A 27,825-nucleotide genomic window follows, 5' to 3' on the forward strand; every position below is an offset into this window, starting at 1 on the left:
CCCTAGATGGAGCCTTAATGACTCTATGTGTTTATATCCTAAATAAAGGGATTAAAATTATTTAGAAGATAATCTGAACCTTCTTTACTACTATGATATCTTTCTGGTATGTTTTGTCCAGTAGACACACCTATTTTCTCACTTAGGTATGTGGTCTCTATCTAAGCAATACACATTGTTGGTCCTAGAAAGGAGGTCTCTTTAAAACAAGAGAGAGAGACAGACAGACAGATAGACAGACAGACAGACAGAGACAGAGAGAGAGACAGACAGACAGACAGACAGAGACAGAGACAGACACAGAGAGACAGAGAGAGACAGACAGACAGACAGAGGAAAATGACAGCCATTGCAGTCTATATCAAAGAGCAAAGTTATTGAAGGGAAATCGGTGTCTTATTATGAAATGCACATTGGAGAAAACCATCCCAAAATGCCCAGAGAAATTGATCAGCTCATGGAAGGAACTTTTGAAATCAACCAGTCTGAGCTCCTCATTTTATAAATAAGGGAAAAAATGGTGAGAGGTCCCAAAGATAGTAAGTGGAAGAACAAGGATTTAAACTTGGAACCTCCAACATCATATATGATGTTCTTTCTGAGAAACAGAAATGCAAAAATAGATACAGCACTGGGATTCTTTTAGTATTTTTATTTTTTTAAAAAGCTAAAGCTAGATTAAAAAGGTAATGATTGAAATGATCAGCAAAATGGCAGAACAATCTCAGTTTTTCCTATGCCAAAACCTCAAAACAAATTGTGTGCTAGGTGGAATAGTTAACAGCTAATTATTTAATATAAGACCAAAACCCTGCATAAGGCAAAAATCTCAGAAAACTCATCCCCAACTGATTTGGTATAAACTCACACTAAGAATAAGTAAAGTTCTGAGATCTGTGGCTCACAGTCCTGATGTAGTGCTTCCTCCAAGGCAGTGAAAATAATTCAAAACCCTCTCCTTCCACAAAAGATGGCCAATGCAGATTATACTCAGCCATGGAAAGAAATGGGACAGAAATTATGGGAAAGAAAGAGAAAGGGGGTGACTCAGACAAGGCATAAAGGTATTTCTAGTGTTCAAAGTGAAAAGAGAAATGAGAATCGGGAGTCCTATCCCCACTCCCACTGAAGATATAGATCCAGTCTGCATGATCCTTATTTTTCCAATGCAAGTTGCTTAGCTAAGGCTCCCCTCCACCCAACCCAACCTCAAGGGACTATGAATTAGAATAGAGGATTGAAGATGAAGACTAGGGAGGATTCCCAAAGACAAGTGGCTCTTAATTCAAGAAAAAAAAGCTAAAATATCAAAAGATGAAGAAGGAAAGCCTGAATAAAAACATTGCACAATGAAACCAACAGGTAGATCACACACACACACACACACACACACACACACACACACACACCCCAGTAAAATCTCAAAGAAATATCTTATGATTTTGAATGTGTTTTAATACTTAAAAATTGAACTAATATTACCCAGAGAAAAGAGAGGGCCATATAGATAACAGAAGGGAAAGTAGAAAATGGCTCCAAAGTGAGGGGGAAAACCCTCTTAAAATAAGAAATGAGGGAAGAATTTACTTAAGAAAGCAGAATTCTAAATAAAAATGTAAAAATACAAACAACAGCATAAAGAATATTGAATACACAATGGAGAATCTTTCTAAAAGAAGCATGAACTCTGAAAGACTAACAAGTTTGAAACTAAAAAATAATGAAGCTGAGGAAAAGTTATCATAAGAAATGACCACGACTAATAAAAAAAATCTGAATATCATAACTCAGAGAATAACAGAAGAAAAGTGTCCAAAATATCTGAATAGAGACTGCAAAGGACTGGTGGAGAGATTCATACATAGTTTCCTGCAAGTGAAGGTTTGGAGAAGTTGAGTGAAGGAATTATGCTTTGAACTCCAAGACTTTTAGGATTTGAATATAACCATTTCAATAATGGAAAACTTGGCAAGCAGTCAGTACGAAAACTTTCAAACATGAAAGAAAGAATTCAACTAATTTAGGATTATTCTACATTCACAAGAAATTATAAGAGAATGGAATTGTATATTCCAGAACAGAAAAGGAGGTCAAGCTGCAACCCCAAATAACATATCTAACAAACCCAAACCTAATCATCATGAAAAAAGATGGATAAAATAGAAGCATTTGAGGCATTCCTACAAAAAAGAAACCAGAGGTAAGAGATTATTCAATTTGTAAGAATCACAATTATGCTGCCAAATAACACACAACTGACCAAGAATAAAGACATTTTAAATGTAATTGGTGTTTGGAGTGCAAAATCTATTCAAAACAAATTTAGTTTTAAGGATATTAAAGGTCTTTATTGCTAAAATCCATGCCTTTTCCTCAGTCCTCATTCTACTTGTCTTCAGCAGTTTTTGACAATGGATACCACCCCCTCATTTATGACGGTGATGGTGACCTAATGGCACACAGAGCACACTCTGTGGGCATGTGTGTCACCTTCTCCACCACCACCACCACCCAGAGTTCATTATAAGAAAGGCAGAGGGACTCAGATGAAGCTGCTCCCTTCCCTCTCTCCACTGTGCCTGACAACATATTTTCATATCACTTATTCCTCTGTCTAGGACCCCAATGGGAGCACTTTCTCCCTCCCTTGGTGTGAGGCAAGGGGTGGGTAGGGTGTTCTGACCCTCAGTGGGCAGGCACATGGTCTCTAAAAGATTTGCCATCACTGTTCTAGAATAATCTCCTTTTCCTTGGGTTCCATAATAGTATTCTATTATTATGTCTGTTTCTTCCCAGCTTTTTTGGGGGGGATCTTTATCCTTTTGCCTCTCCTTTTCTCTTAAATCTATACTTCAATTGTTATCCCTATTAGACTACATTCAAATAAATGTATGAAGTACTCACCCTCTCTTGAATTCTATACCTGCAATGTCAATTGCCTTCTGGAAATCACCTGAATGTCTCATAGGTATTTCAAACTTAATATGTTTGAAAAAAAACTCATTAAATTTGCCCCTAAATCCATTCCTCCTCCAGATTTCCCCATTCTTCTTGAAGATACCAAAGTCATCCATGGCTCTTCCTTCTTCAATACCCATATCAGTCTACCTTTATTTCTCTACCTTTGTCCTCTTGCTTAGACTCTGTTACACTAGCCTCCTAGCTTGTCTCCTGGATTGTAGCTTTTCTCCTTGCTCAATATATCAATCTCACAGCTGCAAAATTCATATCCATATTCTTCAAACAGAGCAAAATTAATATTCTTCAAATACTGTTCTGAACATGTCACTCCTCTCTTAAAATACTTAATATTTCTTTAATGCTATAAGGATGAGATACAGAAATCTGTCTGGCATTGAAAGTCTTCCATAATAGAGTTCCCAATTACACTTCTAGGCATATTTTATAACATTTTCCTTCTAATACTCAGTTCCAGTCAGATTGGCTCCTTAGTTGTTTCCTAGAAAGGATATCCTCTTAGCCACTTCCATGTCATTCAATACATGGCTTCTCACATTTGACAAACATTCCCTCCTCACCTCTGCCTCCATAATTCCTAGCTCAGCATAGCTTGGGTTCCCCTTCCTACTCCTGACCATCTCTGAGGGCTCTAGTTGTCCAGCTTCCTCTTGAAATTTATTTGTATGTTCTTTGCATCCATTTTGCTTATTTATTTTTGTTCCAGTTTCCTCCCATCCTCCAGTAGAATACTCCTTCAAATAAGGGGCTATTTTCTTTTGTCTTTGTCACATAATTCCTTGCACAAAGCAGGTGTTTTAACAATAGCTTTCATTTAGATTGAAATTTAAGGTTAATGAAGTTTTGACTATCAGAACTACCTCTGGGGTAGAGGCTATTATTGTTCCCATTTTATAGAAAAGGATATTGAAGAGCAGAAATCTATAAGGTTTTGCCAAGAGTCACACTACTAGTATATATCTGAGGAAGGATCCAAAACCCAGTTCTGACTGACTACAAGTTTGGTGCTCTACCCAGTATGCCATGCCACCTCACTTAATTAAATATCTTTCATTAAACTGAATCAAATAATAAGAAATTTCTCAATTCATAACACTTTTCATAGACTTTTTACAAAATCCAGAAGTTATTTTAATAATCTAACCTTCATAAAACCAGCTATCTACTGAAAGAAATAACATTCTTATATTCATTTATTATATAGCATAGAATTCTTTGAAAGACAACAAAAATGAGTAGCTTGGTAGCACTGTTAATAGAGCACAAGGCCTAGGGTCAGGAGGACCTGGGTTCAAATTTAACCTCAGATACCTAACTGTGTGACTCTGGGAAAGTCACTTAACCCCACCTGCCTAGCCCTTGACACTCTTCTGTCTTAAAACTGATACAAAAGAAGAAGGTAAAGATTTTAAGGGGGGGAAAGAATGAAAGGGAGGAAGGAAGAAAGAAAGGTAATAAAAGTGATTAAAATTAAAATGAATTAACTTTAAATGTCTTTAAACATCAGTTACCTACAGTTTGTATTTATACAAAACATTTATATGAAAGGTATTACATAAAATAAAAAGTCATAAAGGTAGATAGAAGGTAGATAAAGGTAAGTAGAAGGAACCTAAAATCATTAACCATATTTTTGTAGCATGATGTGCTTATTTCCATGGAAACCTCCAAAAATAATTATGTTTAAAACTACAATGGAATTGTAAGTATACTCACTATTTCTGCTGTATGACCTCTAAAAGTATGATAACATTTCCCAGTTTCTGCACTCCATAGTTTACAGGTCTTGTCAAATGACCCAGTGGCAATTTTGTCACTAAAATTGAAGAAAACTTAATTTAATAGCAAATAATGAAATTCATTTTCTATAAATTATTTGAAGACAAGGAGAAATAATGTATGATTCTGGAATTACTTATAAAACATCAGGAAAAATATTCATATATCTATAAATGGTACACTAGATTTGTTTTTGACACAAATTAAATATCTTTTATTAAAAAGGTCTGCTCAAATATTAAATTTCATATTTATTTTATATAAAAAGTCTGAAAATTCTATAAATAATGACTGATAGGATTTTAAAAGTACATTAATAAAAGTAAAAGTTCTATCTGGAGAGCTGTTACTAAGCAGGTGTGAAATATGATCAGTGTAGATAAAAAAAGAATATATTCCCCCAAATGAATCAGGAATTTAGAGGTACTTCTTTTCTTGCCTTGCAACAAAACTGTGAGAATTACTGTTTCTTATTAAATGACTGCCTATTCTACTTGAAAATACCTCTAAAGAAGACAGTTAAAAGGGCATGGGATGGGGAAGATACAATAAAAGCCCAAAGGGCATCCTCTCAAAAAGAAGATTTAATTAATTTTCCATTAGACTCATCCATTAATACTATCTAAAGAGATCCTCCTGTTTATATTTTTATCTTGAAAGCAAAATCCTGCTCCTGGCCAGTGAGTGCCCACCTTAATAGTGAGTCATCACACCTACGGGTAATGAACTAGTCAAATACCAGGACAAATCATTATCACCTGCCTGGTTCCCAGGAGGAAGAGCTTGAAGCTTTCCTCTCCTTTGCTCCACCCAGACAATCAAAAGCCTAACAATGGACCAGTGCTGCCTGCTGCCATTGAGGGACGTCAAAAGTTTCTTCCTTTCTCCAGCCCTACCCTCGCTGTCCCATGTCCCAGCTCTCATCAAATGAAGGCTGCTTTGATATATGTACTTTTGCTGGAAGTTTTCCAAACTGACCCTAAATTTACCCTAAATTTACTTTCCTCTTTGTTGGATATCATCTATCTGTATTCCTCCCCCCACAAAGTCCTCTAGACCTTGGCCATCTGCTCCGATGCTTTCCTACCACCTAAAGAGTCTGACTGCTTCAGTTGCCCAGACTTTTAACATGAACAATGAGCCTTCTTTTATATGTGTTGCCTTCAATTAGAATGTGAAATATTGTATCCTCTCCATTTTCTGTTACCCCAGTGCTTTCTTGGTTGTGGCATACAATAAGTGCTTACTAAATGATTTTCCTCTCCATTTCATCCAAATAAAAAACTCAGTCCAAAATTTGGAGTATAAGATCTATTTTGCTATACTAGGAAGGATCTTAGAGTAGAGATTAGCCTGGTTATCCCAAAAGTTTTCATGTGGTTTCAAACTTTAAGGTTAATTACTTATTTTATATTTATATCATGTGTAATTAATTATGCATACAATTAATTATACATAATATATTATATGTATATTATATATAAATACTTAAGCTTTGTAAATTTTGAAACAAGCTTTAATATTAATAAGATGGGAAACTGTCATTATTCACTGCATGTATGACAGTTTCTGGATGACACTTTCTCCAGCTGGTAGATCAATAGAGGACGTCCTCTTGCTCCTCTAACTCAGTCACATGATCTATCCCCATTGGACTTTTTCTTGTAAAGTCATGTCAAAATTTGTGGGGAAAAACAAAACTGCATTTTTTAGAAGATCTTAAGGCTAGAATCACAAAAGCAATCTTTTCAATTTCTGAAAAGCAGCTGATATAAGTTTTTACTAAGTTCAAAAATTGGCTAACATATAGCACAAAATGTGGCTATGTTGACCTTATAAATTTTAAATAGCCTTTCAAGGTTTGTTTTATTGTGTTTTTAGTTTTTCAGGTTTAAAACTGTGTTAAGATTTTTGGGACACTGTAAGAAGGTCAAGCAAATGACAGACAAGCCAACCTGGTAAAGGATATAGTTTTGTTGAGCTTCGTAGGGTGCAAACTGTGTGTTAGACATTACTGAGCACTGGTGATACAAGGTCAAGACAAAATGTGACAGTCTCTGCCCTCGAGGAGCTTGCAGGGAGGCCAATGTGTGCTTATCTGTAAGTCTATACATCACAGACATCAAAGGAAGAGAGGGCGCTTGGAGGAGGAGAGAGGGCACTAGCTTCTAGGAGGGGGAGTAAGCTGTGTGTGTGTGTGTATGTGTGTGTGTGTGCATGTGTTCCTCTCCTCCATACCCAGAAGGCTGTTTTACTAGGCACAAAGAAGAATCAAGTCTCTTTAGAGGAATGTTGTTAGATGTGGGGATCAAGTCTGGAGAATATACAAACATTTAAAAAAGATATAGTTGAAATAATAATTGTTTCAGAAGTTATAAGGTATCTGCTATCATTGCAACAAAGCCTTCTTCTACCATTTAGAGTAATGAGATAATGAAAATTTGCTTTTCTCTACTTTAACTCGAGTGTATTTGGATCAGAATTAAATTATCTGAAATTGAATTGGAAGGATATTTAATCATTTTTAAATACACATGAAATATCGACACTAATTAAGTTTAGTAGGGCCTTATTTTGCAATTAATAGAATTACATCAGTAGCTGAGTTATAAAGTTTCAGAAAGTGGATAGTGGAGATTTCTACTCTAAATATATCAAAGGTTACAAAATCCTTTGCCATTTTCCGTCACTCATCCCTAATGCTGGCCCTTATTGCCAGACCTGTATTATTTCACAACATTTTCAAAGTGGTCTTTTTTTTCAGAATTTTATACTATTAATTCCATCCTGCACAACAATAATTTGTCTTAGTAGAAAACTACTTCCAGAATGGCAGCTGAGTGGCTCAGCAGATAAAGAGTGCCAGACCCCGAGTGAGGGAGACTCCTCTTCCTGAGTTCAAATCTGGCCTCAGATACTTACTAGCTGTGGGGCCATGGAGAAGTCCTTTAACTCTGTTTACCTCACTACCTTATCTTTAGAATAAGCTGGAGAAGGAAATGGCACACTACTCCAGTATCTTTGCCAAAAAAACACCAAAATGGCATCATGAAGAGTTGGATGTGACAAACAATGGAGCAACTTTCACCATTGCTACTCCCTACTGAAAAACCTTCAACGGCTGCCATGCCTACAAGGTAAAGCTCAGATCTCTTGGTCCAGCATTTAAGGTCTCCCACAATACAAACCAAATATTGACCTCCATCTTGTCTCTCACTGTTTCCTAATGGGAATTTTCTATTCCATCTGGATCCATTTACTCATTGGCTCCCCCCAAAAGGGCTTATTCATTCCTACTTCTACAACCTGGATTACATGATTTCATCCTCCCTAGAATTCTTTCCCTACAACTAACTGTCCAGTTGTAGCTGTTCTTCAAGTCCAAACTCAAGACTGACTCATCAAAGAAGTCTTCTCTGACCACAACCACCCAAGTGAAAATCACATACGCCAAACATGCCATTTCTTACTCTCACACTCCTCTGGCCCTTAACCATACATACTGGGTTCTTTTTTCACTTTTCATTTGTCTTGTCTCTCCAATGAAGATTCCTGTCTTCTATGCCTATGAATGCATGACAGAGCTTATCACAGGGTGATGAATGCCATACAACATTCAAAAACACAAGAATGGTTGAATAAAATGATATTTACCCATAAGGATTATTAAATGCTATAGCATACACCACATTCCTGTGACCTTCCAGTGTATGCAGTTCCTCCCCCGACGAAGTGTCCCAGAGTTTGCATGTTCGATCATAGCTTCCGGTAATAAAGCTAAAATGAGAAAATACAATGGGATTAGAGTGAAAATAATACAGCAACCCTCTTAACCCTCTTTTAAAAAAAATAGATCATAAAAGCATTTTTTCACTTTGATTCCTCAGTGGAATTGTTTTAATTAGCTACACAAGAGAACCAAAACTAACTTCTAATTTCACATCATATCTGCAAAGCATTAGCAAAACAAATGGGAAAACTAACAAAGACTATGCTACCTGGAGTTCTATTTGAATTTTAATTCTCAAGGGGGAAAGAAAGGCCTAGAAGGGAAAGATTAGAACCAAAAAATTACCAAAACTGTTTCTTAAAACATTTACATATTAAAAGCCTTGTCTACTGCTATTTTACAGAAATCACTTCTGGTCTGAAAAAAAAAAAAGAAGTTGAGAGGAACTGTTCAATAAAGCAAACATTTATTATGCTCATGTTATATATGTGCCTGATGCCAGGACAATGAAGGGAAAAAAATGCCTCTGTTTTCAGGAAGCTCACATTCTATTGAGGGACACTGAATGTGTAAAGAGAGACACAAGGTTTATACAAAATCATTTCAGGAGGCAGAAAGCACCAACATTTGGGAGGATAAAATAAGTCCTCACTTGGAAGGAAACACCTGAGTTATGTTCTGAAGGAAGGGAACACACACATATATGTCCCACACCCTTCTAGGGCATCTTGATAGCCTTGAAGTTTGAAGGTACTCATTTTAGAGGAAAGGAAAGGAAATATTACTGCTTTACAAACTTCATTAGGGGAAGGAAAGTATCTTATTTAAATTCTCTATTTCCCTAAGCATAGAGCAGAATGCTCCACAGACAAAGGGAATTTAAAATCTATTTTTAATTAATTGAATTATATTGGAGGTAGTAATGTATAAGATTTAATACCTTAAAATGGTATAGGTAAACAACATTTATAGGTTAAAGAAGAATTAGACAATTAATGGATCATTAATCTATGGGTTAACAGAAATAATGGATCACAGGATTATCTCTCATTTTAGAGGTTGACATTTTGGATTCTTCTCACACATCTTTTGTGTCATCATCAAAGACAAAATATTTGCTAGGATGAAACACTGATTGGACTTATTATGGATATTCTCACACTCAATCCATGTCCCCTCCCTCCAAAATGGATTATATTCAAAACATTACAAACACAGTAGAATAGCTTATTCTTTTAAATATGTGTATGTGTCTTAACCAGATCAAAGCACCTCAGATCTTTCATTCCTTTTAACCACGTGTTTTTAAAATGAGAATGTAGAATTTTCATTTATTATACATTGAAATGTGAATATTCCAAATTGTACCTAAGACTAGAACATAAGTTGCCTGCTCATATTCAATAACATTGCTGAGACAGCAATAATTCTTACAATTTTTGAAAATACATGATTTTTTTATTGAACTGCCACCATGCCAGATGGTGAAACTTTGCAACCAAAAGTTGATGCTGGCTCAGTTCTTACTTAATTTGGATCTCAGAGGAATACTGAAGTACTGTACTTAGTATAGAATTCTATTCTAGAAAATAATTTTCCCTGTTGGCTACAGCAAGTATCCCACTGAAACTGGAAGTCCACTGACTCATCAAATATAGAGAGAACTTGAAATAGCAGTTTATCTATATGATAGTTTTCCCACTATTTTTTTCTTCCCCATTTTATATTACCCATACTAGAATCTACTCAGACAAAACAGCAGTTAGATTTACCTTTTTAAAAGGCTCAACAAAAGGCATAAATGCAGGTTACAGATGTAACCTTAAAATAAAATGCATCATTTAATCTTAATCTGATTTTTAAAAATGATCAGGGACCTTTGCATGCCAAAGGGACTTTTTAAAAATATTTTTTCCAGATTACGTGTCAGTACAATTTCTTAATATTTATTTCTGATATTTTGCAGTCCATGATCTCTCCCTTCCTCCCATATTTCCCCCTTCCTAAGAAGGCAGGTAATATATCTATACATGTTGGTGAACCAATGGCATGCATGCTGGAAGGTGTTCCTCTCTCCCTCTCTGCATGTACCTGAGGACATTTCTCACATTGCCCATCCCTCTGCCAACAACCCAAAGGGAGTACTTCCTCCCCCTGTCTGGAGTAAGACTGGGGCCTCACATACAGTGTGAGGGTTGCAGTTTGGGCACTCAGTCTCTAAAAGATTCACCATTACTGATATAGGTTATACATATATTATCATATAATAATTTCTAGATTTATCATGTTGTAAAAGAAGATATCTATGGCTTGTACTAGAAAAAAATTCATGGAAGAAATAAAATCAAGAATGGCATGTTTCAATTTGCATTCAGACTCCACTTATTCCTTTTATGGTGGTAGATATCCTTTATTTGTCATGAGCCTCTTGGAATTTTTCCTGCATCCTTGCCTTGTTGATAAGTTAAGTCATTCACAGTTGGTTATAATATATTATTATTGTTACTGTGTACATTGTTCTCCTGGTTCCGCACACTTCACTTTGCATCACTTCATATAATTCTTTCCAGGTTGTTTTTTTTTTTTTGTGATCATCTTGTCATTTCTTATGGCACAATAATATACTATTACAAACATAGACTGCAACTCATTTAGTCATTCCAGGTCTTTTCCACCATGAAAAGAACTGCTAAAAATATTTTCATACAGATAGGTTCTTTCCCCCTACCTTTAATCTCTTTGGGATATGGACCTAGTAGTGGTATTGCTGGGTTACCAAAAGGGATTTTCAAGAACAGCTAGTAGATAGGATTTGAAAATTCCAAAGTATATTAATAAAACCTCTCACTTATTCATATATGTTCATGAAAAAATATTTGCTTTTCCAAAGAGATAAAGAAAATCTTTCTTTCAAAAACAAATTTTAAGAGAATTTTCTTTGGAAATGAAACATTAAAAGCTAGAAACATCATTTCAAAAGAAAGAGCTTTTCATTTCATTTGTCAAATGTCATTTCAAATGTCAGAGGTAAAAGGTATTAACTATAACTACATAATAAAACTATACCTAAAGAACAGCAATACTGCAAAGCATTGAATCATCATGGTTTCTGGTGGTACAGACTAGTCTTGTGCATTCTGATTTCTTTTCTTTTATATTTGAAGAACATTCTACTGGTCTTTTGAAGAATATGTTTTCATTGTAATTATTAAATTTAATCACCACTTACATGTGTTGGAGAGGTTATTTTTTTTCCTCTTTGGATGCCATTTGTGAGTTCTTTAAATTGGCACTTTATTTCTGTGTTCAAAAGTTCTGGGAAGTTTGTATTGTGTTATCATTTCTTGTATTACAACATTCAAGTTCTTAAAAATGTATCTTATGGTTTTGGAAAACCCATAATTCTTAAATTATTCTTATTCTTCCTATATTCAAGATCAAGTTGTTTTGATCATATGAAGACTGTAGTTTTCTTTTAATGCTATTACTTTTTTGCTTCTCTTCTTCCAGATTGTATCTGTATTCATAATCAGACATTCTCTGTTCTCTTTTTTGACTTGTTAAACAAATGAATTTCATCTGTATAACTGTTAGTGAAAGTCTATGAGAGAAGACAATGCCTGAACATTTTACCTGCCCACAAGTGTGTTATCCCCTGAGGTGTAATTTAGGCATTGCATTAATAAAGAATTCATTTGTATTTTTCCAATTCTTCCTCTTCAATATGATTCTCTTTCTCATATGAGAAGGAAAGCAATACAAAACAATCATAATTTCTATGTATTTTATTCAGATCCAACATCCAGGGATCCTTCCAAAGAGAATCCTACTTGCCTAGAAAGTTTTCCCTCCCCATCTCTGCCTCTTGAGGGAACTCTCTTCAAGCCTCAGTTAAAATTCCACATTCTAGAGGGAACTTTTCCCAATCTAGTGACTTCCTTCTATTGATTATTTCCAATCCACCCAGTAAATAGTTTTTTTGTACAAAGTTACTTTCAGGATCTCCCCCATTAGACTGTGAGCACAGAACTCACTTAACAATGGATAATCTTATAACTCTAAATGCCAATACTTAATTTAAAAATTAAAAAGAGAAACTTACCAAGAACCTGATTTATTAAATGCAACATTTGTCAATGGTAGTATATGTGCTCTGAGTACCTTTAATATAAGAAAACATATTTTATTCTATTAACAAAATCAAACTACTAGAAAACTTTTAATTGTACCAAGTAAATATAAAATAATAATAAACAAATAAAATATTGACTCAATAAATCACAAATAAAATATTGTGGTTTTTTAAAAAGATGAATAATATAATTTCAGGTATAAGCACTATCACAAACACAGTGAGATCATCTGAAACAATGTGAAGTGTCAAAAAACATGATGGAGTCATTATAAAAAACGTTGCCACTAGACTGATTTTATTTATTATTATTTTTATGCATGTGTGTGCATGTAACTACAAATCAATGAATCAAGGAAGGTAATTTTTAAAATGAACAAATTTATTCTCCCATTTTAAAGAAGAGGAAACTGAGATCCATAGAGGTTTTAGATAATGAGAAGTATAATGAGAGAGTGGGAAAAGTAACAAATTTGCAAGATCAAGATGGGCCTTGATTCAGATTTTGCCTCTAACACTAACTGTATGATCATTAATAAATACTTTAATACCACTGAATCTTAGTTTCCTCATTTGTAAAACTGGAAATACAATAATAATTATAATCCTTATCTCAAATAGTTGTTGGAAGAATAAAATGAGTTCTTGAATCTACATTAAGACTCCTGTAAAACTATAAGCTATGTAAGTATCTAGTATTGATTTTAAGTAGCAGAAACATCTTAAGCTATATAGGTATCTAAAATTATTGTTAAGTAGCAAAAATAGAATTAAAATATGTATCATCTGACTTCTAACTCCAGTGTTTTTTCTTCAATGTTATGTTTATATCATTGTCATATCATTAGCTATAAGACTGACTATAGTTACTCATTATTGAGGAATCAACATCAATGTTAAACTTGGTTTTTTATTTAATTATAACTGTTAAAAGTATATGCTAATTATTTTTATTCAAAATGAAAAATAAAACCTAACTTCAAGCTCATTGCCACCTATAAATCTCTCTGGAGAGGAAGGGCTGAATTTTTTTTTATCCTTTTATATCTACAGCATTTAAAGGTCCTCAAATCTTAGTATTTGTTTAATTAAGGAACTAGGTCAAGTTCCTAAACCTAATATATGAAGTTGAATGTTGCCACCTGCTGGAAAGATCATGCCAGGACAAGAGGAATGAATTTTATTTTTTTAATTTTACAGTTATGAGCCTTTATATATCCCTTTTTAGTCTACTAATTTAAACTGTTACCTATATATGGAAAAGGAAAAGATTGCTTGTGTATTCTGTACCTGAAAGAGCATGCTTAATGTATAAATGAATGAAATCTACTCCCCTCAAAAATTGTCATATAAAACAATAAACAAGACAGAAACAAAACATTGACTCATAAGTATACAGTTTGGAGTCTGAAGGCTCTTACAGATAATCCAATCCAAAATCCTAACTTTATAAATAAGGAACCAAGTATTCCAGAGGTCAAGTAATATAGGGAGTAAGTAGCAGAACTATAATTTAAGCTACATATCAGGGCTTTTGATTTAAAATTCAGTGCTCTTTCTAGTAGATCACTAGAGACCCCAAATCTCCTTGCCACTTACAAGTTGTTATAAGTGTATGCAGATGATAGGATCATTTTCTTTAGAGATCAAAGGGACCTATTACTCAGTCTAACCCATTTGTTTTACAGATAAGGAAATTAAATCCCAAAGAGATTGAGTGATTTGCTCGATCACTCAACTAGTAAGCAGCAAATCTGTATTCTTTCCTCCGTATATTGTGCTCTTTCTACTATATAAAATTGTATGTACAAAAAAAAAATAAATAGAAGAGAGGGAGGGAAGAGAAGTAGATTGAGGAGAATGGAAGAAAATTTTTCTGAGGGTAAGGGGGAAGAAAAAAGGTTGGCATTAAGTCTTAGGGACACAGTTTAGATAATATTTGCTTTTACTAGAATTCAATATAAAATGGCATATATTAATTTAATCGATTTGAAACCTAGAGAGAAAATGAACTTTTAAAATTTCATTAAAATATATTTCTCATTATAGGCATATCTACTATATGGAGATAGACCATATAATATAGAAATGGAAAACATGAGATTTTAGGAACTTAAAAATATCTATTTCAATATTCTATGAAAATTTAACTTCTAAATATAATTGAAAGAATTTTGCCCTGTCTCTTCCTTATGGCCTACACACTTCTCACCTGTGACTCCTGGCTTCTCTGGCTTTGTTCAAGACTTAACTTAAATCCTACCTTCTGAAAAAAAGACTTTTTTGAGTTATCCTTCCTCCTTTCTTATTTCTCCCCTAACCCCAGCATTTTTGGTACCATACCTCTGAAGAAGCTAAGTGGTACAGTGGATATAGCTTCAGACTCTTTGCTTTAACTGTTTGACTTTCAAAGATACCTAAATACTAAGTACTAATACTATCTTTTTTAGTAACCATTATTTATTTTTAACTTTGAAGAAATGAATACTAGTATCCATGAAATACAGTAAACTTTAATAAAAGGTTTTAATAAAAGCACTTCACATATTTTAATATTCATTTACATGCTAATACCTATCCATTTTGAGGTAGTTAACATATATATGTTAAGTTTTTTTCTCATTAATTTGCAGATGATAGGGAATATTGAAGATTGTACATGTACATATTTAGTACTCTCAGGTTACTAAAAATTTAAATGTACATTTCTACATAAATCTCTTACAAATTTAGCTTCATTTATATAAAAATGGAAATCATATTTGTACCACTTTTTTCAATTGGTTTTTTAAATATATAGTGTTTGGTAAATGGTGAGCTGTGAGTATAACAATATATTGATATTATTATTAATAGTAACAGAACTTATAATAAAACCTTTAATATTATTTAGATCAACAGAATAGGAAATGTTTATGCAATATAACCCATCCAAAAGTTAAAAGCTATTTATAAAAAAAAAATTAATCAATGCTTTCAACATCCTGTTCTACTCTACGTGCAAACTGTGGAAAATACAAAATTCTGCTGCATGCAACCATATTCAATTATTGCGAGTATTATTATTATTTGCTTTCCAAATACCAGGCATTCATTAAGAGCTTGTTGAATGGGACTGTATTATTAGAACACTTATTAGCATCAGGATGACCAGACAGGGCATAGTTTTGAGTCAGGAGACAAAAGAGAAGCACAAGAAAGGCAGTTGAATATAGGAACCAAAAAATGGGAATAAATAGACAAGAAAACTTGAGAGTGACTTCAAGGGAGGAGTAGAAAAACTACTACAGACAGATCCAACACATAATCAGAGGGAAAAGATTACAGCCAATGACCGGAGGAAAAGAAGAAAAAATTATGAGTAAACAACAGAAATATTAAAAAGAAATTACAATCAACAGCTCCTGTCCAGGTAATGAGGAAAGAGCAAATGGAACAAAGGAAGACCAAGGCACAGCAAGCAAAATGCAGAAACTCCAGTGAATTGGACTCAGGCTTTGGAAGAACTCAAAACACAATTCAAAAAAAACAATTAAGAGAGGCTGAAGACAATTAGGAAAAGAACTTAAAAAGCAAAATGAATAATCTGGAAATAGAGGCACATGAACTAAAACAAGAAAATGGTGTCTTGAAAGCCAGAATTGACCAACTTGAAAATGAGGCAAAGGAAGCAAAAGATGACCTACAAAGAAAAATAGACCAGAAGGAGGATGACCAAAAAGTCAGGGATGAAATTCAGTCTTTATAAATTAGATTCCAACACCTAGAAGCAAATGACTTCACAAATCAGCAAGAGTATATAAAACAAAATCAAAAGAATGAAAAAATTGGGAAAAATATGAAACACCTTATTGATAAAACTATAGACCTAGAAAATAGAGCCAGAAGAAACAATTTAAGAATTATTGGACTACTGGAAAATCATGACAAAAAAAAAGGATGGAAATCATTCTTTAGAAAATTATCCAAGAAAACTGCCCCAACATTCTTGAGCAAGAGGGAAAAGTGGCAATTGATAGAATCCAGAGATCACCTCCTGCATTTAATCCCCAAATGACAATGCCCAGGAATGTTATAGCCAAATTCAAGAACTACCAGACCAAGGAAAAGATACTACAAGCTGCTAAGAAGAACCATTCAGATATCAAGGAACCACATTTGGTTAGGATAACATGGGACCTGGCTGCATCCACACTGAAGAATCAGAAGGCATGGAATATGATATTCTGGAAAACAAGGAAACTAGGTCTACAACCAAGAATCAACTACCCAGCAGAATTCACTATGTTTTTGCAGAGTAAAGTATGGTCATTTAATAAAATAGAAGACTTCCAAGCATCATAAATAAAAGACCTGACTTAAACAGAAAATTTGGTGGCCAAACACAGAACTCAAGAGAATCGCCAAAAGGTATTAAAAAAGGGGGGGGAGGGGGAAGCAAAAACTCTTTTTTAAGGGACTCAATAAGTTCAAATGATTTGTATTCCAATAAGAAAAGATGATATTGGTAACCCTTAAAAAATGTTATTATCATCAAGGTAACTAGAAGAAGTATACTTAGAGTTGCCATGGGTCCTGGGTTGATAAAAATCTGCTACACTTTGAAGAGCTCCTTATTTATGTTTTAATAAAGAATAGAAAAAGGTAGAAAAGGTGGAATAATATTAACAAACACAAACTTAAGATGAATCATCTTTATTTTGGTCAGTTCATTTCAACTGAAAATTGAATAACACATCTGCAGTAAAAATCCATCAAAGATAGGCTAGAAATGTATATTAATCATGTATATTAAAACAATTACAAAATATTTATTACCTTAAAAAGGTAGAACTTGTGGTCTCCCTGTTGTCCAAGTTTATCCTGTAATTTCAATATTAGATGTTTGACTTGATCTGTTCGTGAAGCTGTGATGAGAGGCTCTGCTTTCCGGATCTCTTCTACTAAGGCACTGACATCTGTACTGTAATAAAAGAGAAAATATTGATTATCCTATATGAAAACATGGTTGATACATTGAGTAAATACAAAATTGAATGATTTTTGTTAAGCAGTTTTGACAAAATAAAACATATACAATCATCACTGCAGGAAGATGTTTTTAAAAAGCTATCAGTATCAAATCATTTTAAAATTATTCTTACTATAATTATCTCTATCATGTTAATAATACAAATAATATGAAGTCATGGCATGGAAAAAAATGAAACAATGCTGTAATATGATCTTATCATCAGTCTCTACTATTGAAGGCAAGCAACTTGGGTGAGTTACCTTTTAGTAAACTGAACTTTTTATTTACCCATACTGTCTACCTGGTAGTCAATCTAGTACAAGATTTACCAACAAACTGCCTAAAATTAAAATTACATGCAATGATTTAGATGCAGCATAGCATAATAGGTAAAGAGCTGACCTCAAAACTTGGATAACACCAGAATAAAATCCTACTTCTGATGAATACTGGCTGTGTGACTATGATGAAGTTACCTCAGGGTTCTAAGAGAACTCTATGAGGTTATATGAAAGTTGGAAAAAAGGGATTAGCCCTCATTGGTAGAAATTCCTCTCTAGACAGTTCCCTGTATTAATGAAATAACAGGTACTGATCCTGTCCTTAAAATGTATCATCAGAGGATTTGGAATTGGAAAGGACCAAAGAAAGGAGGCACAGAAAGGTTCAGTGATTTGTCCAAGCTTACATTGCTGCTATATAGGAAATTTGAGATCCAAACTCAGATCTGGTGGTTGAAAACCCAGTGTTCAACCCATGATCTCATGTTCCTTCTTACCACCAACCTGCATCACCTTAACTCTAATTACGTGCAAGTTACAGTGCTACTGGAGATATGAAGAGACCACTAGCAGAGCAACAAAGAATAAGTCTGCTTCTCTGTTTCAAAAGCTAAAGTTCTTCAACCATCTGAAAATGGATTTTTTTTCCCATTTTTTTTTACTCTTCCAAGTCAAATATTCTCTCCTCCTTTAAATTTTGCTCAATTTCAGAGGATGTCCAGATGCCCCATCAATCTAGGAACCATCTCCTGGATGTCTTCTAGTTTATCAATGTGCTTCTCAAAGAACTGGACAAAATATATTATTCCAATCCAATCTGCCCAGGATACATGCTGGGCTCAAGTTATTCCTTTCTTAGTATCTGCTGGCCTGAAGTGAAGTCTCCTGGGCTGAGATGGAAGTCCTTCCAAGTCTGTCACTACCTTATGACCTGAGGTTACCACCTCTATCTGGGTCTCAGATCCTGGGGGGTGAGGATAAGAGTAGACTATATGGCTTCTAAAGGTGCTTTCCCACTGAATCATCTACTTGTCTAAATACTGTACTCATGTTAATAAAAATATATGTAAGTATACACACACACACATATACAACACTATATATATATATATATATATATATATCCCCATGTATATCTTTAAGATACAAATTATATCTGCATTAGTACTATAATTACATTCATTGCTATACTTATTACATTCATACCTATGTAATGAATATATATTTGTACATTATATTTATATTACAATTGATTAAGATTACAATGACATTTTCCCCACATTTTTTGGCTCATGCTGTGCTCGTGGTCATCAAAGGGTCTCAAGTCTTTTTCACATGAACTTTGATGCTACCTGGGTCTTCCCTGTTCTATGGAGATGTAATTGTTTTATCTAGTCTAGATTTAATCTCATCTTATTAGTTTTGATCCACTGTCCTCATTTCCCAAAATAGTTATGTTTTGATTATGTCATTTAGTTTAGTACACATTCCTTCCAATCCTTTATTTTTGGAACCATCTACAACTTAACAAGCATGCCTTTTAGGTCTTCAACCTGTTCCTTGGAGGCAGCCAGGTAGAGCAGTGGAAGGAACACTGGGCCTAGGGTCAATAACATCTGAATTCAAATCTGGCCACAGACACTAGCAGTATGGCCCTGGGCAAATTCTTTGATTTCTGTCTGCCTCCGTTTCCTCAATTGTAAAATTGTGTTTACAACAATGCCCGGTTTGCAGGATTGTTGTGAGGATCAAATGAGATGATTGGCACACAGTAGCTGATATATAAATGCTTATTCCATAATCTTTCCATACCTTAAGACCCAGTAACAAAGATGAATATGGCATGGCTTTGTGATATTCTGCTATTCAGCCTGGAGAGGGGCACCATTAATCATTTAATAAAACTGCTTTGGATATGGTTTTCCAACTCATCATCACATAATTCATCCATTAAATATAAAATTACTCTGCCAAATGCCTTTTTACTGAAACCAAGATGCTCTATATCTTCAGCATTTTTCTAATACCCTCTAACCCTGTCACAAAAAGAAATGAAGTTTGTTTGACATGACATTCTCCAATTACACATAAAACCAATTCCTAACACTCATTTTTTAAAATTTTGAGTTCCAAATCTTCTCCCCCCTCCCTCCATCTCTGATTCACATTGCCCTTCTTTGAGAAGGCAAGTAATTTGATATAAATTACACATTCTCAATGACCCTGACTCCTAATGATTATCTCTTTTTTTCTTCCCTCAAGTGCTTACAAATCATTCCTTTAATCTAATTTTCAATTTTGCTCAGGACTAATATCCAAGATCATGATCATTCTTATTCATGGAAATGATAAAAAACATAATAGGAATTGAGTAGTTCTGTTTTCTCTCTGCCATCTGTTAATGTTTTATCATTTTCCCTAAGCAACGATCTGTCAATGACTTGCTTAAATCTTTGATTTAATACTTCATATTTTATTGTCTTCTACATTTCTAAAATCTCAGCTCCTTATGAGCTTTTACCTTTATGATACTAGACTTATAGTTTTGTAGCAGAGATTTGTTCTAAGTTATATGTCCTTCCTTTATCTTGTAAGTGCATAGGTGTGTGCAAGCAGTCTTTAAAAAATCTGAGCTCAAAAGACCTCATATTTGTAATCATATTATTTTCCTGAGGTTTCTTCCCTTTCTTATCCTCTTAGGGATTATTTGCAACTGTATAGTCAGAATTTCATTCTGTAGAGTCTCTTTTATTTTCAACCTGAATCAGATCTTTGACATATCCAAACTTTCATTAATTTTTTTGAAAAGTACTTTTATAGTGTCTAGGATAACATATATATAGGATAAAATATAAAGTCTAACAATGTCGAAAATGTCTTTCCTTCACCATTATGAACACTGAGACCTCTTGAAAAGGGTAAGCCTTGATCCTAGAAGGGAAGTGGTTCAGGGACATAGGCTATGATGGGGAGGCTAGAACAGCTCAAATTGAGGAAATTCTTACAGGTCAACTCACCTGTGATCACTTCCCCATCAGACTTCAGATACCAGCTATACTAAACTTGTTCTCTCCTCAAGCTCCCATTTCTGCCCTGAGCTACCTTACCATAAATAATCTTGTCATCTGCTTTACTGAGATTAAGACCATCTACTTCATGCTCCCTTTTCTCCCACCACACTTCAAAACCTCTATACATTTTCCCTTATTCTCTCCTCTCTAGTTTCAGAGTAGAGATAGCAGCCTTTACTTTTAAGGTTTATCCTTTCACTTGTGCCCTCTCTTTGCTCATATCTCCTCTTGTCTCCTTTAGGGGCTCACCATAACTGGTTCTTTCCCATCTGGCTACAAACGTGTTCAGGTCTCCCACCAAAATAAATAAATCTTTCCCTGGACACTCCCATCTCCTCGAGCCATAGGATTCTATGTCATTTCCCATTTCCCTTGGAAACTCCTGCAAAAAGTGGTCTGAATTTGTTTCCTCAATTTCCTCACCATCCATTTACTCCTCAATTCTTTCCAATCTGATTTGTCTTCATAGTCCAAATCTTGGATTCTGGACTTCAAGAACTCCCTTTATACAGAGGACTTTCTCCTCACCCTGAAACACTTAACACTCCCCCTGACTTGCTCAACCAGGAATATCCCTCAGCAAACCCTCCCTCCTTATACCATTAGTGAGTACCTTTGAGGGGGCCTGAATTTTGTGGAAGAGCCCAAGCTCACCTTCAAGGTCTGATTTCTTGTATTTTGAAATACAAATACTTTGTATTTCCTGATTTCTTGTATTTTGAAACTGTGCCCCTGGGGTTGGACTTTCATTTCCCCAAGCCCCTTTTCTTTTTAGCTTCCTTTTGTGTATCATCTTCCCCATCAGATTGGAAGCTTTTAGAGAGCAAGCCCTTTCCTTTCCTTGCATTTACATAGGTCTGAGCATAGTGTCTAGCTCACAATAAATAACTAATAAATGCATCTTTCCTTCCTTCCTTTTGTCCCTACCACTCCATTGAAGTTGTTCTTTCAAAAGTCATCAGTGACCTCTCTTCCTCAACTGAATAGGCATTTTAAATCCTCCTAGTTAGTATTTTTGCAACACTGCATGCTTCCCCTATGCCACACAGGCAGGCTTATCACCTGTTCTGTCTTGTATCTCCTTCTACAAACCTAACTACTTCTCAAACCTTGGATGTTTCCCTGTCTTTCTTCTATCCCCAGAGTGTGAATATCACCCAGTATTCTCTCCTAGGCCTTCTCTTTATATATTTTTCTCTCAGTGATTTCATCTACTTTCATGAATTTTATTAAAATTTTTATAGGATGTATTGTCTGGCACACATTTAATGCTCATTAAAGTGCTCTATTACAGATTACTTGATTCCTAAAACACCACTTCTGGCCCTATTCTCTAATTAAAAATCTCCAGTATATCTCTAATATCACTAGATTTCAACAAGCACTTATTAATTGCCATCTATGAGCAAGACACCAAAAGTTCTCTCTCCTCTCAAGAAGCTCATATTCTGGTTTTAGGTGGGAGATAAAATACAAAATAAATATAGAAAAAAGCAGGCAAATTTTACATACAAAGGGAACCCAAAGGCATTTCAGGAAGAGGACAACTAACATTGAGGAGGATTTTGAAAGGCCTCATGGAGAAAGGAGTTAGCACTTGAGCTGAGTCTTGAAGCTAATGTAATGGTGGAAATTTAGGGGAGATGGGAGAGGTTATAATATAGTAATGGCTAAAATGTGGCTACAGGATTTATGTAATATTAAACAATGGCCGCCAAGGAATTTACTTATGAAATTCCTAAAAATGAAACACTTAAGTCAGAATGAAGTTTATGGAGGTTTAATCACACTGGGAGTAGGGAAAAGGATAGGGAGAGAAGGAGAGAAGAGAAAAGGGAAAAAGGGGCTACTCAACCTCTGACCAAGGCAGAGGGAGTTTTAGGCCCAAAGGCCCAGGTGGAAAGAGTCAGTCCTTAACTCACGTGACCAATCTGAAGGAAAGCTGTCTGCGGGCGTCCTCCCTCTCCAAGCTCCTAACACCAACTCTTCCTAACACCAACTCGCATCTCCCTCTCCCCACAGGAAGTGAGCGAATTCCAGAGGCTGTTCCCTACCTCACTTCCTGTGTCTCACAAAATCCAATGGTTGGCTCTAGCTTGGCTTAGGACAGCCCAGGTGGGCAGTTAGTTATTTCTGATTTGTCATTGACTAGCACATGCCCGTGTAGTGTGGGTGTGCACAATTTTTGGGTGCTAGACCAAGATGGAGACTTTTAAAATTCACACTAAGGAGTCTAAGCTATTAAAAAACCAACCAACCAACCAACCAGGTAGACAGAACAGGACTATCCTTTGTATCCCCCATAAAAGCTAGAAGTGTGTTTTGCATGACAAAATAGCCTACATAAGTATTCAAGAGTAGGGGAATACCTATTGAAATATAAATGAAGAGGGGGCAGCTGGGTGGCTCAGTGGATTGAGAGTCAGACCTAGAGATGGGAGGTTCTGGGTTCAAATCTAAACTCAGACACTTCCCAGCTGTGTGACTCTCGGCAAGTCACTTAACCCCCATTGCCTAAGCCTCACCACTCTTCTGCCTTGGAGTGAATCTAAGATGGAAGGTAAGGGTTTAAAAGAAAGAAAAAAGAAATATAAATGAAGAGTCAGAAAAACAGATCTGAGAAATACTGAAAGGGACCTTTGGAAATATGAAATTAATACTGAATATGACACAGTGATTAAAAGATAAAAAAGAAGGTCTTCTGTCCTTTGGCAGATCCTCTACTGAGGAGTTTGGCTTTTTTTACAGGCATGAAGAGGAATAGCACAGAATGGTAAGGCATTATGGGTTGTTTGTAGCATGTACCTGTAGGGGGAGTATCCACATTAAGGAGAACAAAGATACACTAAATTATAAACACATGGCTCAGTGAGTGTACTGTGTTATCTGGAAATAATTTTAATAGAAAACTAAGAAAAATAATAATGAGTCAATAATCATTTTACAATTAAAAGTATATTTATCTATCCCTACATTTATTTTCCTACCCTACTTTCTGCCATATGCCCAGTTATGATTTCCCACTGATTAGTAAGACTAAAACTTTGAACCGAAAGGTGACCTCATCCCTAAGTCAATGCTAATGAAACGTGACCTCTTAGTAAGCAAAAAAACAATCACACACAATTCAACTTCACTCTCTTTACTTGTTCTTCAATTATCCCTACAAGTTCTGCCAGTCTTCAGCCAGTTTTGGTGTGCAGGAATTGAGTAGGAGTTTCTCTTCCACCTTTTGTGCTCTGGGGGATTTCCAGAAATAGGGAGGAACCTTGCAAGATACTCTTATAGTGTCCTCTGAACTAAGAGTCAAGCACTGAGAAGAATTCAATTCATTTCAGTTGGCATCCCAACTTCGTGTCAAGACCTAGTATGATATGATAAAGAGGTGCTCTAAAGATAATGACACCATTATCTATGGAGTAGATGTATCCCATGTGTATTTACAGCACAACCCCAAAAGGAGATATGGCGAGAGGAATAATCTTCAGCATAATTATAATGATTCCTTAGTTCAGCAGCCAAGTTGAACCACCTTTTGTACAAGTCAGGGAAGATAATAGGCACTAGCAATAAAGATGTCTGTCAGTTTCTTCTTCCCCAACACTGAACATGGGAAGACGAATATGACGTTAGAAATGGTACTTCCCATACTTCCAGGATGTGGGAGGTAGGGAAATCTATCATTATTCTGCAGAGCTTAAAGTTAGTGAAGTCATTTTTTTTATAGTTCTCTTTTTACTCTATGGAGGTGTGGCTATAAAAGTAATGAAAAACATTTCATGTCTGTATTGTGGAAAAGGAAGGTGTAAACATCCATATTTAAATGCACTGGGAAGATCTCTTAGTAATATAATCTCCTATGTTTCATTGACTGTTGGAAGATTAAATCTCTACTTTATGCCATATTTTTCCTAAACATTATACTTCAGGCACTCTTACTTCTGAATAAAATAATTATTCTGTGTTACATGGGACTCATGTTTCTTCTTAAGAACCACAACAAGGTATATGGACCCAATTTATGTCTCCTAATGACACTTTTAATGAATCTGAAAGTCTTATTTGTACAGAATGTTGACCTTGAAGGACCTTAGAGATTATCTGGTACAAAGATATGATTTTATAGTTAGGAAACTGAACTCCAAAGAAGCTATAACTTGGCCAAGACCATATAGTTAAAGAAGCAACTTCATATCTGAAATTCCAGGACCATACTCCTTCCTCTTTTTGACTAGTATTCAGGTAGAAAAGTCAGAGTTGTTTTCTTTTATCAGTTTATCAATTGTAGCCAGCAATATATTGAAAAGAAATTAAAATATCAAGGGATAGATACAAAGAGTACCCCTTCTCGCATCATCCTTTAAATAAACCTCATCCATATTAAAAGAAGAAAAGAGAGTAAAATATGGTACCACTTGAGATTTTATTTGAAGTTTATTCTGTGTTCCCACAGATCATCCAGAGTCTATTAACTAATATAATCAACAGTAAGAATTTTTATATTATTACAAGAACTTACATGCCATTGTATTAACTAGATCACTTACTTGGGGCTGAGATCAAGTAAGTCTATGGATTTGGTCTTTAGTTCTCCACTTTTTTCATATTCTAGAATGATGCCTGTAAAAATAATAACAATTTAGATATCACTGATTCTGTACATCTGCACATACAATCTTTGACTTGCAGTTAGGAAGACCCAAGTTCAAACCTTGCCTCAGAGTATTCGGGTATAGGGTGTAAGAAAATTGGAGATAGGAAAAAGGTCAGGTTATGAGGATTCTAAAAGCAAAATGGAGAATTTTTGATCTGGGAGATGATAAAGAATGACTATAATTTATTGAATGGTAGATAACATGGCCAGACCTGTGCTTTAGGGTAATCTCTTTGACAGCAAATGGAGAGTGGACTGGAGTAGAGAGAGCATGGAGACCAATGAGCAGCCAAGGTAGATATGAAGTGATAAAGACCTATATCAGAGCTGTGGCTATGTCAGAGGAGAGAAAGAGGTTTATATAAGAGATATTACAAAGATAAAAATCAACAATCCTTGGCAAGAGTAAGGGAGAGATAGAGTAAGAGTGATAAAAATTAAATTAAATTTAAAATAAATTAAAAAATAAGTAAAGAGAGAGTAAAGGGTCCAGGATGACACATAGGGAGATGGTAATGGTAATGGGGAAGTTCTGAAGGGGAGCTGTGTATGAGAGAAAAGACAATTCAGTTTTGGGTGTAGTGAGTCTAAGATATCTATGGGACATCAAATTCCAGATGTCCAATAGGCAACTGAAGATGTAGGAACTGAAGTTAGGAGAGAAATGAAGGCTGAGATAAGTGGATGATGATTGGATAAAGAAATAATGATTGAATTCATGGGTGATGGCATTTCAACTTCAGTGCAAAAATGAGGGAAATTATCAAGGCCAATATAGTCCTTCAGCACCTTGGGTAGATTCCCCCATTAAAGATATATAAGAAAACAGAAAAGGAATTGCCAGGGATGAGGAAGCATGAATAAATTTGGCATGCATTGGTAAAAGACACATCCACTTCTGTGAGAATACAGTTTTTTATTTGTGCACTTAGTTCCTTTTGCACTGACAAAAAACAATGTTTCACAAATAATATATCTTAATAGGTTAACGGATCCATGATTTCACTGATGGAAGAAGCTTGCTCGCCTCACAACCCTTCTACACCTTTGCCTTCAGGATTCTTCCTCATGTCCTCTAAAGGAGATTCATCTGATGTGTTGAAGATCTTCTCTCAGGACAGTGGATTTTCTATAGGTACCAGTACAACACGTAAACTGTCCTCATTCTCTACATAAGCTAGCTCAACCTCATCTTCTGTTGTGAACATGCATTTCCTGGATGATATCATTTGGGCTATGTATTGTACAAACCATTGCCAGCAATATGTTGCACCCTATTTATACTACCATATGTCTTCTTCATTGTCCTTTAGGTCAACAATAAACTTGATTCTCCTGAGATCATGCTATTCCATGTGTTAGCCACATAGCCTTATTATAAAAATATTGTTTGTTAAAAAAAATTTTGTAATATTCATAGCTGCGCTCTTTGTGGTGGCCAAAAACTGGAAAACGAGGGGATGCCCATCAATTGGGGAATGGCTGAGCAAATTGTGGTATATGTTGATGATGGAATACTATTGTGCTCAAAGGAATAATAAAGTGGAGAAGTTCCATGGAGACTGGAACAACCTCCAGGAAGTGATGCAGAGCGAGAGGAGCAGAACCAGGAGAACATTGTACACAGAGACTAATACACTGTGGTATAATCGAATGTAATAGACTTCTCCATTAGTAGTGGTGTAATATCCCTGAACAATCTGCAGGGATCTAGGAGAAAAAACACTATGCATAAGCAAAGGATAAACTATGGGAATAGAAACACCGAGGAAAAGCAACTGCCTGACTTCAGCGGTTGAGGGGACATGACAGAGGAGAGACTCTAAATGAAACTCTAATGCAAATATTAACAACATGGAAATGGGTTCGAATCAAGAACACATGTGACACCCAGTGGAATCACGCGTTGGCTATGGGGGGTGGGGGGGGAGGGAAAGAAAATGATCTTTGTCTTTAATGAATAATGCTTGGAAATGATCAAATAAAATATTTAAAAAAAAAGATTTTGTGTGCAAATTTATGTGTGTATGTAAGAGAAAGAAACAGATTACTGAAAGTATTACACAATACACATCTTTAATCATATCTTTTTTTTTTAAAACCCTTACCTTCTGTATTAGAATCAATACATAATATGTATTGATTACAAGGCAGAAGAGTGGTAAGGGCTGGGCAATGGGGGTTA

General features: G+C 35.2%; 1 protein-coding gene across 1 annotated transcript in view; it reads right to left on the reverse strand.

Moving 5' to 3' along the window:
• The window catches only part of DAW1 (dynein assembly factor with WD repeats 1), a 55,256-nt gene that overhangs the window by 19,506 nt on the left and 7,925 nt on the right, over positions 1 to 27,825 (reverse strand). Inside the window, exons 2-6 of the mRNA XM_007502149.3 lie at positions 25,534 to 25,606; positions 17,439 to 17,583; positions 12,591 to 12,649; positions 8,413 to 8,535; positions 4,696 to 4,795 (exon numbers count right to left, since the gene is read on the reverse strand). Of these exons, the coding sequence (XP_007502211.1) occupies positions 4,696 to 4,795; positions 8,413 to 8,535; positions 12,591 to 12,649; positions 17,439 to 17,583; positions 25,534 to 25,606 (500 nt within the window). The remainder of the gene's footprint in view (positions 1 to 4,695; positions 4,796 to 8,412; positions 8,536 to 12,590; positions 12,650 to 17,438; positions 17,584 to 25,533; positions 25,607 to 27,825) is intronic.

This window comes from Monodelphis domestica, chromosome 8 (genome assembly GCF_027887165.1).
Source record: "Monodelphis domestica isolate mMonDom1 chromosome 8, mMonDom1.pri, whole genome shotgun sequence".
Taxonomy (NCBI): Eukaryota; Metazoa; Chordata; class Mammalia; order Didelphimorphia; family Didelphidae; genus Monodelphis; species Monodelphis domestica.